General features: G+C 37.7%; 1 protein-coding gene across 9 annotated transcripts in view; it reads right to left on the reverse strand.

The window, feature by feature from the left end:
- NTNG1 (netrin G1) overlaps positions 1–16,622 on the reverse strand; it is a 337,549-nt gene that overhangs the window by 313,575 nt on the left and 7,352 nt on the right. For all 9 annotated transcript variants that reach the window (XM_058716355.1, XM_058716363.1, XM_058716359.1 and 6 more), the window contains exon 2: positions 14,486–15,239. In XM_058716355.1, the coding sequence (XP_058572338.1) occupies positions 14,486–14,731 (246 nt within the window). In that variant the 5' untranslated portion in view covers positions 14,732–15,239. The remainder of the gene's footprint in view (positions 1–14,485; positions 15,240–16,622) is intronic.

Here is a 16,622-nt window from a genome sequence, read left to right on the forward strand (position 1 = left end):
ACATCACCCTCAGGTTTTCATCTAGGAGACAAGTCATTCTGGTGATGGATGAGGCAATATTTATATATCATCTTGCAAAGTAAGCAAGGAGACTTCCAGTTTAAAAGCACTATCGGCTATTGTTATGCTCTAATAATGAAAACAATGATTTTGGAAAAAAGATTACTTATATATAAACAATTTTTTAAACTGCGAATTTTGTATTAGTCATATAGATCAGGGCATACCTATCAATTCAGGTGGCCAGATGCAAGATGTTACTCTTAAAATTCATTGCCCTCTGTGGAAAGATCTAGTCAAAGAAGGTTCTCATAGTTTAGCTCAATATTTATTCCTCCAAATTTCATGCTTCCTCCTGTTGATTCACCATTACGAATATTCATTAGCTATGTTCATACAACTTCCAAGTGATTTACTATTAAATAATTAAAACAAAAATGAAAGATTAAGAGCCATGGTACATACAGTTTTATCAAAAATCCTGTTAATTGTGGTTGCTATGATACATCATAAAATCCAACTATGAGTGCCCGGATAACTAAAGCAATCAAATAAACAGGATTTTTAAAATATTTTTCATTTAATAACACGAGGAAACATATAAGAAAACAACACAAAACAAGACTTAGAAGAACCCTTATAATCTGTTGGTAGGAACGCGACACAGAGCAACTACATTTGATGAAAATGCCCACACTCTACAGACCACAGATTGGTTTCTGGGTGCACACCTTGAGGTAAACAAAACAAAATGCAACAACTCTTGATCATATGCACCAAGATCTAGATACAAAGGTGGTTCTTGTAGAGTGGATCGTAACTGCAAAAATCTAAAACTAAAACACACACACACACACACACACACACAAACTTGCTAAATTCTCACAATTGAACAATGTATTTATCCAGTGGAACAGGTAGGTAGGTAGGTAGATAGATAGATAGATAGATAGATAGATAGATAGATAGATATGGATATAGATATATATCCTTTTAATATGAAGGAACCATATCATATAGATCAAACAGATAGTTTACAAAAATAGTGTTGAATGAAAAATTTAAGCTACAGAATAGTTTTTTCAGGATGGTAACATTAAAAAGCCCAAAGTGAAAACCATAAGCTGTTTATGAGCATATATGCTTCACATAAAAAATATATATTAACATTGAGTGGAAGGAAATACACCAAATTTATGATACTGGTTCCCTCTGGAAAAGGAAGGCATGGAAGGGATCCGAGGATGGAGACAAGATGGTTTCAACTCAGTCAGTAATATTTATTTTTTAAAATCCTAAGAAAAACAATGTAACGTCATCATTGTTAATTTTAAGTGGTGGTTGTACATACATCTGTTATATTAAGTACCTTTAATTTAAAAAAAACTAAAAAAGGAAAATATTTATGATACCTTCAAGATTAAGGACCTCCAACATAGCCTAAATACTTTAAAGAACACGTATATATTAGAGCAATAATCTTTGGTATGAATGCCATCATCATATTAACATATCTCTGTTTTACCAGCTCATTTATTCATTCAACAAATATTTATCGAGCCCACCATGGACATAAGACAAAGTTCCTGCCCTCTGGAGTTTATATTGTGGAGGAGAAAAGAGACAGAAGCAGTATATAACATAATAAATATCCAGTCATTAGAATGAATGTTCAATCAGATGGTACCCAGTAAGGTATGGCCACTAACGTCTTTTCTGATTGGTTTGTGTTGATTCTGTCCCAGTTGTTAAATAGTTTGAGTATCTCCCTTATAATAAATTCAATGAAGAAAAATTAAGCAGACTCAAGGAATGGATAAAGGGTGTGAAAGAAATGCTAGTTTTTAGTTTTTTTAATTTTATTTATTTTTGAGAGAGACAGAGAGAGCGCACAAGCAGTGGAGGGGCAGAGAGAGAGGAGACAGCGAATCCCAGGCAGGCTCCCCCCTGTCAGTGCAGACGTCAATGGCGGAGCTCGAACTCACCAAACACGAAGTCATGACCTGAACTGAAGTCAAGAGTCTGACACTTAACAACTGAGCCACCCAGGAGCCCCAAGAGATGCTATTTAAATAAGGTGGTCAGATAAGCTTCTTTGAGAAGGTATTCACAAGACAGAGTCTTGAATAAAAGGTGGGAGGGAGCTATGGGAAGATTTTGAGAATGTGGGTCCAAACAACGAGGCAAAAATAAACTTAGTTTTATGCGTAACACCAAGAAGTTGCAGGCAGAGTGGTCTGAGCAAGGTGGGAGTGATCAGAATGGACTCTAGAGAGGTATTCAAAGACCAGACTATATAGTACCTTTCAGGCATTAGTAAGACTTCAAATATAGGGGTGCCTGAGTGTCTCAGTCGGTTAAGCATCAGACTTCAGCTCAGGTCATGATCTCATGGTTCATGGGTTCAAGTCCCACCTCAGGCTCTGTGCTGACAGCTCAGAGCCTGGAGCCTGCTTTGGATTCTGTGTCTCCCTATCTCTCTCTCTCTGCCCCTCCCCAACTCGCTCTCTCTCTTTCTCTCTCTCTCTCAAAAATAAATAAACATTAAAAAGTTATTTTAAAAAATGAAGAGTTTGGATGTAATTCTCAGTGGGACATAACAATTGAGGAGGAACTTGAACAAGGAAAGGACCTGACTGATTCAGATTCTTAAAATTTTATCTCTATGTATATTATATAATTACATATCTAACTATATAATATTAATGCTATACATCTATATGTATAATTTTTATATATTATAATATTTATATTGTGCTCTATATTATAATACTATAAAACCTATGTGAATTTGGTAACAGGGCAAGAGTTAGGGAATACTGCAGAAGTCTAGCCTAGGTATAAAGCTGTTTGGGACCTGGTTGTTAGCAGTAGAGAGGGTGAAAAGCAACTGATTTGGGATATATTTGGAAGTTTAGCTAACAGGACTTGTTGATATCTGTTGTGAAGGACATAAAGGAGTTAAGGAGGATTCCTAGATTTTTCATCTTGAGCAACTAGATAAATATAAGCTGCTGTTTATAGATATGGGAAAGACTACAGGCAAAATCCATTTGGGGAGAAGAAATCAAGAGTTCTATAATAAATGTGTTAAGTTTAAAATGCCTACTAGACATCCGAGTGGAGACAGCATGGAGGGGGTTGGCTATATAACAGTTGTTATTGATAGTGTTAAAAAAAAAAATCAAAAGCATCATGCTAACTACTTTTCTCAACACCTCCCCCACAAGAATATGATTTTGTTAACTAGCCAACAGTTGCTGACTTATTATTCTGGTTTTAGATGGTGAACACAATATGTACTCCGTTCTGTATGATTTCTAACAGCTTATTTCCATTTATATGAACACGTTAATGGAAAAGAAAGCAGGAATGGAAACAAACACTGTTGATTGGTTCTCTTATCCCTGAATGAAGACACTCATCACATAATGTGTATTTCCAACATTCCACACACTCTGTTTACAGAATCCAATTTTCTGAGGGTATTTCAGATAAAAGGCATTTTAAATAACAAAATCATAGTATTGTGTTCATAGTCCAAATCATAAATGTAATTTTAAAAAAGGTTTTTGTGATGGTTTTATCCCACATACTACAAACAAAATTAGGGAGGAATTTATAGTATGGTTTATGAGTAGGGAATGCATGTCATACTGTCTGGGTTTATATCCTGTTCTGACTACTTGGTTGGAAAAGTTATTTAACCTCATGCCTCAATTACTCCACCTGTTAAATAAGGATAATGATGGGATTGAAGATTATATGAACCAACAAAGGCTGATGTTTAGTCAGTACAGTGCATGGTACCATGTAAGCTCTTGATAAATATCAACTACGAACATTATTTGTAAAAACATAGCACACGTTCAGTTCAACAAGCATGCATTAAGTAGTATTATCTGCTTCACACTGTGCTAGGCACTGTTTAAAGCACTGTCTCCAGTGATGGCTAAATAGAACACTATTCTGAGTCAGACAGTAGACACATTGATGAGAATGCTCCCTAACACCACATATATTATTAGTCTTCTAATCTTTGAAATCAAAATCCTTATGGAGTGGTCCAGGCATCACAGCCAACCTCAGATTGCCTACCAGCTCACTCTATCATGCACATATCCTCCTCTTGCAACTTGAGTTGACCATTTATGTTGAATTCTCCTTTCCCTTGAGGGAGAGCTGCTTGGAAGTGTATTTGATTTCTTCCTTTCATCATTTCCAAGAAGGAAAGAGAGCAACAGGAAAGAAACAAAAAGTTACATGGAATGGTGAAAAACCATTGTTCAGACAAGACCTGATTATAATGTAAGCTGCTAGACTTCTCAATGGACATCAACCCTCTGGAACAAAAAGAGCTATTTCTTTGTACCGAAGCAATATCCAGTTCAATTCTTCATTTAATATTTTAGAAGTCAGTTTCAAAGTAGGTCAAAGAATGAAAACCAATTCTGGCTCTTTCTTGGCTCACATCTTTAATTTTCATGGAACTGATACTATGTGAATCTATCTATTCCCAGAAAGATGGGAAGAAACTTACAACCTGCCAATCTCAGTAAGTTCTTTTCCAATATTATGCGTGTGAAACAACTTTCAGCACTTTCCCCTTTTGTAAGAAAAGAAATTCTGAAATCTAAAAATGGCACATGAAAAACCAGTCTGCCCATTGGTCTGGTGAAATAAAACTGAAGCAGATTTCACACCAGCCACTTTATACAATTAATATGTTTCAGTATGCAACTGTTTCCAGTGGACGTACTAAATGAAAAGGGGTGCTTTACTTAGGGTAAATAACAACTTCTCCAAGCTCTTACATTAGGAACAAAAGATATGAGGGGGTACACAAATAAATTTTTCTCGGCTTTGAGATGATGACACCTGCCACCAAAATCTCCTGCAAGAATATATAAAATTTCCACAAGATGAAGGGTGTGCAAAAGACCCTGAAACAAGACCTATTCTTCTGGAAGAAAGGATACTTGCAATTTTAACTTAATCAACTGACAAAAAAATGGTATCTGTTTAAAAGGCCCAAATATACATATTTTTAATTGCTGGCTTCAACAGAAAAAATAGGAGGAAAAAGGCAATAAGTGCAAAAACTACTACAATTGGGAATAAGAAATTGTAAATGGCCTAGAAACATTAAAAATCAATCTAAACATTAAAAAATTTTTTTTTTGAGAAAGAGAGACAGAGCATGAGTGGGGGAGGAGCAGAGAGAAAGGGAAACGCAGAATCCAAAGCAGGCTCCAGGCTCTGAGCTGTCAGCACAGAGCCGGACAAGGGGCTCGAACTCACGAACTGCAAGATCATGATCTGAGCTGAAGTCAGAGGCTCAACCTACTCAGCTACCCAGGTGCCCCTGGCCAAGAAACATTAAAAATCAGTCTAATCAAGAAGCAAAAAATACACCCTTAAAAAATTAAATGTAATCTCCCCTTCCAATATTTCCATTTATCAATACAAAATCACAGAAGTTATTACCTCAGCAGAAAAGATGGTGGCAATAAGGATAATTTTATCATTATTCTTTTTGGTAAAGTACATATTTTCACTTATCTGCTAAGGCCCTACATTAGAAAAATATTTAAGAATTTCCAGTTGAGAATCTCACGCCTAGCACATTTTTTGTAAAATGCTTAAAAGCAGAGTGTGAACTAATCATCTTTCTGGAGGACAATTTGACTCCAGTCAAGAGCCTTAAAATGTAAAAATCAAACAAACTAAATGTCTAGAAATAGAAGATTGATTAAAGAAAAATCCATATGGTAGAATACTACATAGCAGTAAATCTCAAACACATAATGTTGAATTTAAAAAAGGAAGTTAGGGGCACCTGGGTGGCTCAGTCGGTTAAGCGTCCGACTTCAGCTCAGGTCATGATCTCGCGGTCCGTGAGTTCGAGCCCCGCGTCGGGCTCTGTGCTGACAGCTCAGAGCCTGGAGCCTGTTTCAGATTCTGTGTGTGTCTCTCTCTCTGCCCCTCCCCTGTTCATGCTCTGTCTGTCTCAAAAATAAATAAACGTTAAAAAAATTAAAAAAAAAAAAAGGAAGTTATACAATGATGCGCACAGAATTTTCCCATTTATTCAGAGTTTCAAGAACAATCCTACCTATAATCTGTGGGTCACAATCAAAATATGATTTTCAATTATTTGTTAAAGGTGAAGAATAACTATAAGGGGAGAAAAAATTACCAGAGGGCATAGCACCCAGGAAGCGTAAGTACTTTCTTTGTGAAGCTTTTGTTTTGGTGGTGTATATGGAAAGCATGTGTTTAATGAGCTGTAATATAAAATGTATTTCTCACTGAGGATCAATTTAAAGCAAGTTTTAAAGCCACAAGTACTGTTTATACGATGTAATTTGCCCATTTTTAGCTTGTTGCTCCCAAAGAGGTCCCCTGACTTTGCTCTCTACTGTGTGGCAGAAGCTGTCTTCCTCCTATCTCTAGAAGCTCTCTCAAGTCCACGTAAAGGAGAGCAAGGCCCAGAGAGGGGCCTGCCTAAGTCACACATGCTGATTTCAGTCCCCCTGACTGACAAACAGAATGTCTATTTCATTCCACTCTAGGGAATGCAAGAACATAGCCCTACTCTATAGCCTCAGCCAAATACAATATAAGGAGCTCAACAATCAAAACACATGTGTGGGTGCCTAGATGGCTCAGTCGGTTAAGCTTCTGACTTCAGCTCAGGTCATGATCTCATGATTCATGGGTTAGAGCCCTGCGTCAGGCTCTGTGCTGACGGCTCAGAGCCTGGAGTCTGCTTCAGATTCTGTGTCTCCCTCTCTCTCTGCTCCTCCCCTGCTCATACTCTCTCTCTGTCTCAAAAATAAATAGACATTAAAAAAAAAATTTTAGGGGCGCCTGGGTGGCTCAGTCGGTTGAGCATCCAACTTCAGCTCAGGTCATGATCTCGTGGTCTGTGAGTTCAAGCCCTGTGTCGGGCTCTATGCTGACAGCTCAGAACCTGGAGCCTGCTTTGGATTCTGTGTCTCCCTCTCTCTCTGTCCCTCCCCCGCTCATGCTCTGTCTCTCTCTCTCTGTCAAAAATAAATAAACATTAAAAAAAATTTTAACATGTGCATTTAATATGGGAGGTTTTGAATGTGGGAGAAGAAGGATATGTTCAATAAAAAAGACTACATTGATATATGTTCACCACTGCATGTAACCGATAATATATAACCAATAGAAAAGAACATTAAGCTGTCAAGGTGAGAGGGTAATTAAATAAAATATTGTATATCCACATAATCAGATCTTTATAGCTATCAAAACCATATTTCCTAAGAATATATAATGATACAAGTAAATGCTATAAGTGTAGCAGTAAATGGGAAAAAAAGATGAAAAAAATGTATGTGATACGATTCCAATTTTGTAAAACAAAATATATATTTAGAGAGAGAGAGACTCATAAGAAATATAACAAAATCACTTCAATGTTGCATGTGAAGCTCTTCTAATTTTTTTTTTCCAAATTTTCTATTTGGAAAAATACATTTCAAAGATTCAATGAGAAATGGAATTTAAAAATCCCTTATATACGCTTTCAGTGTTGGAACTGTGAGTAGATTTTGCCTCTCTCACCTCTCTTGAGAACATCATCATAAGCTGCCCAAGTACAGCAGCCAAACTTTTCCAGTTGTTTCTTAATTTACAGAGGAAACAGATTCATGATAAAAGTTCCCAAGAAACAGAAAACATTCTAGAAAATCAAATACTACATTGAAACAACTGATCAAGTAATCAATTAAAAGCATGCTATTATTTATTTGTTCCCTAGGAATATGTTAAATGCTATGAAGTAGGAAAGCAATATAATGCACAGTCTCTGTTGAGTCCCGGTAGGGTTTCTTACATATCATCTCATTTAAAGAGTGGTGATCCAGATAAAGAATCAGGATACAATAAACACACAAAACAAATGTGCATGTGGGTGTATTAATCAGTAAGATGTAATAAGTGCTAAATGGTACCACACAGTGCAGTACACAGGCAGGGCTAACATATATACTCAGTCAACAAAATGATATGTGCTGAAATTGGCAGGAAGTACATATAAAGAAACACACAGACCTTGAAGGATGGGTGGAATCAACACAAGTGCAGAGAAGCACAGACGATTCCAAGCAAGAGGAATGTCCTCTGCTTGTCCTCGCAGGGAAAACACATGAGATGAGGGACTTCCTGTGTTATGACACTAGTTTTCAACATCAGACGATCAAGATGCCAGCCTAGGACCCGTGTACAATCCCAAAGCTCGGAGAGCAAGCCCACCTCACCAAAGTCTGGAGAATATGCCTGAGAGACCCTAAAACAATCTGGAAGGGCTATGGTATTCTTAGGATATTGCTTTTCACACTTTTCAGTGATATTCCCCTCCACAGAGAGCAGATAAGATTACTCCTTGGGGGACTGAGGAGTGTTTCATCTTTAAAAATCTTGCATTTGTGCATTCAGTTAAATGCTTCTCCTAATCTTTGTGTAAAATTGGAGCTCCAGGTAGATGAGCCATGCTTATGTTAGCACACTCCAGCATCAACTAAGTTAAGAAAAATACATACATACATATATTATGTATGTATGTTACATATATATACACACGTGTGTATATGCATATTTATATATATATGGCATATATATAGGTCTAACTCAACACGTTTTATGATTTTCGCTCCTATTCCATCCTGCCAGACATAAGGAGCCATTCTACCATTAACCAGGCCACTAGGCTGTCATTTAAACACTGTGCTTGCATCTGACCCACCCAGCCTTTTTCTATCTTTTTCAGACATTGTTGAGCATCAGGCACTTGGCTACCAGATAGTATTCTCCAAGTGGCCCTTTGATATGCAGCAAAATAATGTTCCACCTTTAAATTCTGAATGCTGGCTTTGGTGCTCTGCTCCCCCAGCCTCTGAGTACACACTACTTTTTTATTCATTTTTCTTAGGACTCCTTGATTTCCTTTGGAGGCAGGGAACACATGTTATTTGACTTTGATTCACACCACCACCTCTCAGTTTTGCATGTGCTGTATGACTCTGCTCACTTCACTCTGCATTCAGAAGTCTGGAATACTACTTGTGAAGCCTCAGCCCAACACAGACAGAGGCACTTGCGCACACAGAGAACACTATCTGAGAACATTCAGTGACATGACGTGGTTTTAAGTTTTGTTAGCCCCACCATAATCTTTACCAACTCCCTCCCAAGCTCCCTCCCCATAATATTCTGTTCATGCCATGCCACTGAACTTCAATCCAAATGCAGTAGCCCCCTCCCAATCAGATCATTAGCCATAAGTCCCCTAAGGTGCCATACACAAGGTCCTAGTGGGAATGGGAAAAAAGGTTGAATACAACCAGATTTAAAACCCAGCTACTGTACTTTAGACTCGATGCAACAGACAATAAGGAGCTATGGTAGGCTCCTCAACAAGGAAATACTTGATACAGTTATGATAGATCAAAAAGATTGATCTCCATGAAACTGAATTCATTTCAAACGTGAATTAAACTTTTCTAAGAAATGAGTCTAAATAACGAACTAAATAACAATGAAGTGTTAGTAATGAAGGAACTGATGGTTTTTATTTTTTAAATTCCATTCTGGGATAATTAAGGGATAAATCAGTTCAAATGAAAGATGTCACTGTTATTAAAACTTCATTCATTTATTGAATTACATTTCATGTGAACAGAGTTATTTTAAGATTATTTGATTATCATATAAGTCAATGTCATTTCCAGTTTTTGGAAAATTGATATTAATGCCTTGTCACTGAAAATGTAACTCAGTTTATCAAACTAATTTCTCAGAGGCCACCTGATAGCCACCAGATGGCAACCTGCACTGATGTCAAATTCGAAATTTAAGTTCTGGATTGCCCTGCAACTATGCATTACCCCTCACCATCCCACTGGGTTCCGTTAAAATCATAAAACCCAAAGGCTTTCCACTACTTTCCTAAATTCCATTTGAACAAAATGAAATATGTTCTATCCACAATGCTTACGATAATTAAGGTATTTTTTTTCTTAATAGGAGTCTATCTGGAAATAGCACAATATGGAACGATCATTAATAGGCCTGTTATGGTACTTGAGTAAACGCCTATCAAGAGCAGGGGCACACATTAGTAAATTTCCTAAAGAAAATCCATTTTCATTTCAAATTCTGACATTTTATTTAGAAAAATTACATCCTTTCTTTTAATTATTTCAGTAAACATAATGAGGGTATTGCTAACTACACCTCGGAGTACTTTATTTTCTCCATTTTTTTTAGTAATATGAGTCTACTTGTAATTAAAGGCGCACTGCATTCATGATGCCGAGGGTCTCCAAGGGAAACACTTAATGTCCACCTCATAATATTATGCCACAATTACATGCGCAGAAGACTTTTTAATAATCTTTGTTTCCTAATTTAGTTTTGATTGGCTCTGAAATCCACAGCAGCTCTCAAGGGCTCCCATTTCCACAGTCATCAGCACTGCTGCACCATCAATTGTACAAATGCACATGACTTCTTCCGTCTGTGGGCTTCCTTTCAAAGCTTCTGTTTAACTTATCCAGAAAATTAGCTGCAGCCTGGAGATAATTGCAGATAATTTTGCCATTTTTAAGCCACTGGGGTGTTGCGTGCAGATATGACAGCTAAGTTTGTCTAAACACAAAGAACAAGTCATAGCTTTGTGTTGTCACTTCAGCTTTACACACGGGTTCAGATCATCCTATTTGCTCTTTATGCAAATTGAAACAAATTGTCGTCACTGGATGATCTGTGTTTTCTGACAAAGCTGTGCTATGTGAAGCTTTTATGTGGCTGGAAGAAGGACATGATCTATACTAACATATTACCCCAGCCTAAAAAACAAAAAGCCTAATCTATGCTTCTATGCTTCAGATTCTTCCTCCTTAGCAGAGATATTTCTTGGGCCACCAACAACTTAAAAAGAATACATTAAATTAAAAAGAAGATGTATGGTCTCAACATACACAATTCATATATATTAGTCTCAATATACACAATTCATATAGATGTGTGTATATGTGTATATGTTTCCCCTATTTTACTGTCATAAATAGGAATGGCAGAGTTCTCCCATAAAATTTATGTTCACAAATACTGGTAGTACTAATATACAGCAATTTAAAACCACTATATATTAAAGAGTTATTAAACAGGTCATCTGGGTTAGCAAGCCGAGATCTATTGTCAAACAGAATCACGTGGCCCTTCTTTCCCTAAAATTTCACCATAAACTATATGCTGCATTCCCGGATAGTCACAGCCACATAATGATGGAGCAAGTGCAGAAAGCGGCAACACTGACTCTTAACACATTGCCAATGAACTTCAACTTTATACAAATCAGCCAGGGGAATTTCGGGGTATTTCTCTCACCAAATGTGCCCTTAGTGTTCAGAATTGTTATACTCACAGCTAATAAGGGTGTCAGTAACTGAGCAGGTGATTTCTGAAACCATTTTGCAGCAAACATTTACATATAAGGGCTAAGTAGTGATTGCGCTTATGTGGCAGCAACGCTGATGTAATGGGCCATAACGACTCTCAGGGAGCAGGAAGGGATGGATGTGTGTGTCAAGGAGGAAAGTGTGAAAATCATAACACAAATGACTTTATGGATTCCCATTAGACCTTGGGCTAGGGAGCACCTAAAGAGGTCTGATATGACAGCATCCTGAGACAGCTTTACAGCCTGGTGTCAGGAACCCTTACACTAAAGAGTTTTATGGAAAATCCAAAACTACAGAGAGGAAGTGTTGCCCTATTAGGCCATTATCATTGACTTGGCATATAATATGCATACAAATAGCCCCAAAGTATGTGCTTAAAGGATAGATTATTAAATCTGTTCTGCCAATCATATGCATATTAAGGAGTCCAAATTAGGCGCTGATAGGTAACATCGCACAAATCCTACACTCTCCCTTGAAAAACGTTTCTGCTCCGTGACAAGTTTACATGCACCAAGGCTTCCAAATATCTGCCTCATACTCAGATGTAGCCTTTGAAAAGGCGGTCTTCTGGATCTGGGGGTAAACATACAAAGTATACATATTATTGCACTTGAGAAAGTTGAGGGATATCACTTTAATTCTTTTTTCTCTTTTGGTCTCTAACATCACAAAGCTAGGGAACTGGTAGGGAACTGACTTGCTTAAAGACCTTACACCATGTGCTGTGAAAGGCAAGCATGAGAAGTTCTGTAATGTGCCCTTTCCCACTCATGATCGGAAAGAGAGGCACACTAAAGATACCCAGTCAATAAACCCTTCCCCAAAAGGACAGGAACAGTGCCGAACTTGCCTTTTCTTGCCAGGGGCTGAGATCAGGAAAGCTGCATATTTAAATTACAGGTTGAACACACTATACAGGACCTATGCAAGTGGAAACAGCACACTGCAGAAAGATGTCTGCTCTTTTACTTCAATCTGTAAATTATTAAACAATTCCAGAAGAGGCATATTGCTACAAGTGTCATGCAAACCAATATATAGAGCTAGAGTGTTCTTCATAATATGAAGAGTTGGCCCAGAACTCATTCTCTGCTGTGAGGAGTGCACAACTTATCACCTGCACAGCAATTTCCCTCCAAATTTGCAATGAGATCTTAAATTTGACCTTTTATGAGAGATTATCAAAGACCTTACACAAAGCCAACAAATGTCCCTGCTCTTTTACAGATTTATTATAGTTTTGCTAATGTGTTTGAATGAAGTACTCTTCTAGAAGTCTCTGGTTTCTAAAATGTACGTTTTTGGGGCGCCTGGGTGGCGCAGTCGGTTAAGCGTCCGACTTCAGCCAGGTCACGATCTCGCGGTCCGTGAGTTCGAGCCCCGCGTCAGGCTCTGGGCTGATGGCTCGGAGCCTGGAGCCTGTTTCCGATTCTGTGTCTCCCTCTCTCTCTGCCCCTCCCCCGTTCATGCTCTCTCTCTCTGTCCCAAAAATAAATTAAAAAAAAAAACGTTGAAAAAATAAAAAATAAAAAAAAAATAAAATGTACGTTTTTTGGTTTTTTGGCTTGTTTTTTGTTTTTTGGGTTTTTTTTTGCAAAGCACATACCTGTTTCCCAGAGAGACGGGTCCTCTCTTTGAAATATTTAGTCTTTCAGGGCACTTTAGTCATTGTGACACCTAATAGCCAAGATGTTTTTCTCACCCTCCACAAAATCAGGTTTAGACTATAATTCAAACCAGTCCCCAAAGGCACTTCTGAAAAATGGCAAGCCGTTAGCTTTTAGGTAAAAACACTCTTTATTGCTCAAAATTGTTTCCTGTTACAAAACCTTTTCCACAGTGCTAGGTCTAAGATGATCTTATGTTAATTTAACTCACTGGGGACTGTGAACAGATGCTACTTTGATTAATAGTTTCACTATCCTGAAAATGCCAGGCCGGGTTCAAGATAATAAAGTCAGATAAGAATACTATTAAAATCTGCCATATGATTATATCTGTTACGTGGGGAAAAATGGGATCACAATTCCTCTACCAAATAAAGACCGCCTGTAATAAAAAAAAAATGACATAAACTAAATGAACACACTATCTGGACTCTCTAGCACCTTCATTTACATCAGCTTAATCACCAAATTCGTGACTAATACCTTTAGGTAAACTTTCAACCATGTCCTTAGTGAAAATCCCATGTGTCACTCCAAAGTTCTTCTTTCACATAACATTTAACTTTTCACCCCGGAAAAGACTGATGTACACCACAAAAACAATGAATTCTTTAACTTGGCCTCTCAAAAGGATAGTGTCTGAATTTGTATGCCAAGGTCACTACTTTTCAGCAAATATGCTTTCAACATTCCAACATTCGTATTTAAAATACCCATAGAAAACCAGGACCCTTGAAAATAAGGACCCCACATGAGTTGACAAACAAGACTTTTCTGGAGGCATTACCTCCTCTCTTCTTTGCTTCTCTTCTCACTGGCCTCCTAACCAAGGACTTCCACATCACATCAGTTTCCTGATGAGGGAAACCATGAACTCTAACCTCGCCTTGAACAATGAACCTCAAGGGTGGCCCTATACAGGCATGTGAAGAGAACTTTGTTTTTCTAAAGTTGGTTTACCAATGGATTTTATCCTTTACTATAAGACATTTGGCCTAATCATATTCCCAGACTCCAATCTGAAACTGAACCCTCAGCCTAACTCTTTCTTTTCTCAGTTATATACAGTATGCCTGTTTCAGTGGAAGCTTCGGTTTGTAAGGAAGGCAGAAGGCACGTTCCAGTGCATGAATCACCCTGCGAATCGTAATCCCAGGTCCTGCAAACCTCCACCGAGAAGAAAGCTAGCCTATTAGCACCAATCTGCCACCAGCAGATTCAGCTCATTGCTTGAGTTTTCACACTCACCACATCTGTACACGTAAATGACATGCCTCCACTTAATATGAAACATTCTATTCAAAAGGGTTGCCTCACCATTGCACAGAATGTCTCAGGAGGGTCTCCACAGGTAATGTCCGGAGGATCCAGTTTTACTTTCAGATATTTGGTCATGTCCGTGGATTCCGGCTGACAGGCCATGTAATCCCAAACTTTCCCTTCTTCTGTGTAAATCTGAGTCTTACACACATCGTAATGTCCCCATACCAAAGGGTAGGGCTGCATCACTGAGGACACTGTAACCCAAAGGGCATGAATTGACAGGAATCTTGACAAATACATCTCTAAATTCTTGGCAATCTTTGTGGTAATAAAGCAGGGTTTGCTTATTTGTGATCTATGTCCCTTCTACATATACATATATGTGTATATGTAGGTAAGTCTATATATTAAAAAAAAAAAAAAAAAGGATGAAATCTCAATGTAGATTCCAAATCTAAAAGCCAAGGGTTGATATTGTGCGTGTTCAGGTATATCGAGGATTTGGGTGGAAGTCTAACATACTTGTGCGGTAGGCATCACCAACAACGTGCAGCTTTTTCGTTGTCCTAGAACGTATCTATTACACTCAGGTCTAGTTTGGTTTTTGTAAAAGATGTCCAGGAGCAAAGGATGATTTAGCGATGTGATGGCTCTGCCGTTGTACATCCGATAACCCTGGGTGATCCTCAGTGCTCGTGGCTCACAAGGGATGCTCAGATGCACTGATAGTATCTGAAGCAAAAGGATGAGTGTCTATAGCCCGGTGTCTGCTTCTCATCAATCATTCTTTCCTTCTGGCACCAACACCCTTTAAGAAACAGGAAGAGTAAAAGTTATTGCCCCAGAATCGATGCATTACAAAATGTTTGATATGTTGACATTTGGGAGGGTTGATGCAATATAAAGCAAATTGGTGTAATATGGATAACCTTTACGCCGATGCTTTGCTAGAATGAGCAAACCACAGAAATCATTCACATTGGGGAGAATTTTGATACGAAGGACTTAACTCTTCCGTAACAAAGACAGATGTGCATGTTCCAGGTGAGTTACAGGTTTTCGCTTCAAAAATCATATTTCCATCTTGACAAAACTGAGAGCAAGCAGCTAGATTTAAACATTTCTCATGGATTGCAATGCTAGAAAATCTTACAGGAGAACAATGGGGGAAAATGAACGCTTTTATAACAATGACAAAGAAGTGACAACTACTTGTATGCCTTTTGTCTATTGGCAAAGAGACCCTAAAAATCTCTAAATTCCGTGTACATTTCTTAGCTTTTGTTAGCCCGAGTGAAAACTGGCATTGTTGGCACAAGGCTGTCCCTCTGGATTTGCTCATTATATGGAAGAATTTAGCCTCTTTTGTTTAGTTGCATTTAGTGATAAAGATAACTTGGCTCTCTGGAAAAAATACTCAAAAATAAAACCAAAGGAGGAAATTTTCCTTTCATAAGAATTTTCTATTTTCTTACATCTTTTTATAGCCATTACATCTGCATTTGCACTTACTTTCTGTAACAGAAGAGAATTTGTCCCAAAGGCGAATATTATACGCTGCCTTAAAACTAAAAGCTCTGTAGTAAAATGCACAATTTAAAATGCACATATAAAAACAGCTGAGGGTGAGTTAACAGGCCATGAAGCAGAATAATATGGCACTAATTCTAACAGAAAATAAAAATTACTGTTTAAAAAGTCCTTTTGGTCAACCGATAATGCAGCCTACATAACTATGAGTACTAGTCATTGGTGAGTTTAACTGGCAACTTTTCTCTTTAGAGATCACTGTCCAAATCTAAACAAAAAATAACATTTGGAACCCAGGTGTAAAAAAGAGGTATTTGTGTAATTAGTTGGTTCATCGTGTCACAGTCCCAATAATTAACTATTTTTTAAACAATTGAAAAGGACAAAAAAGCCCACAGTTTAGAAAATACCATTACAGACCCTTTAATTCACATTAAGCAGTTTAAATAGGGAGGTTCACTATCTTCAAACAATCTTGTAAAAGGAATTCAATATATTTAAATAATGCACCATCTTAAAATGAACTAAGCCACAGAGACTATGAAATGCCAAGGGATGGCTGAATAGTGTTTCCATAGCAAAGTAATTTATAATAATTGCTTTATGGATGCAAGTGCAATTTTCATTATATTCAATTCATAAAATGTTATCATCCAGCTGC

Source organism: Neofelis nebulosa, chromosome 2 (genome assembly GCF_028018385.1).
Source record: "Neofelis nebulosa isolate mNeoNeb1 chromosome 2, mNeoNeb1.pri, whole genome shotgun sequence".
NCBI classification, from domain to species: domain Eukaryota; kingdom Metazoa; phylum Chordata; class Mammalia; order Carnivora; family Felidae; genus Neofelis; species Neofelis nebulosa.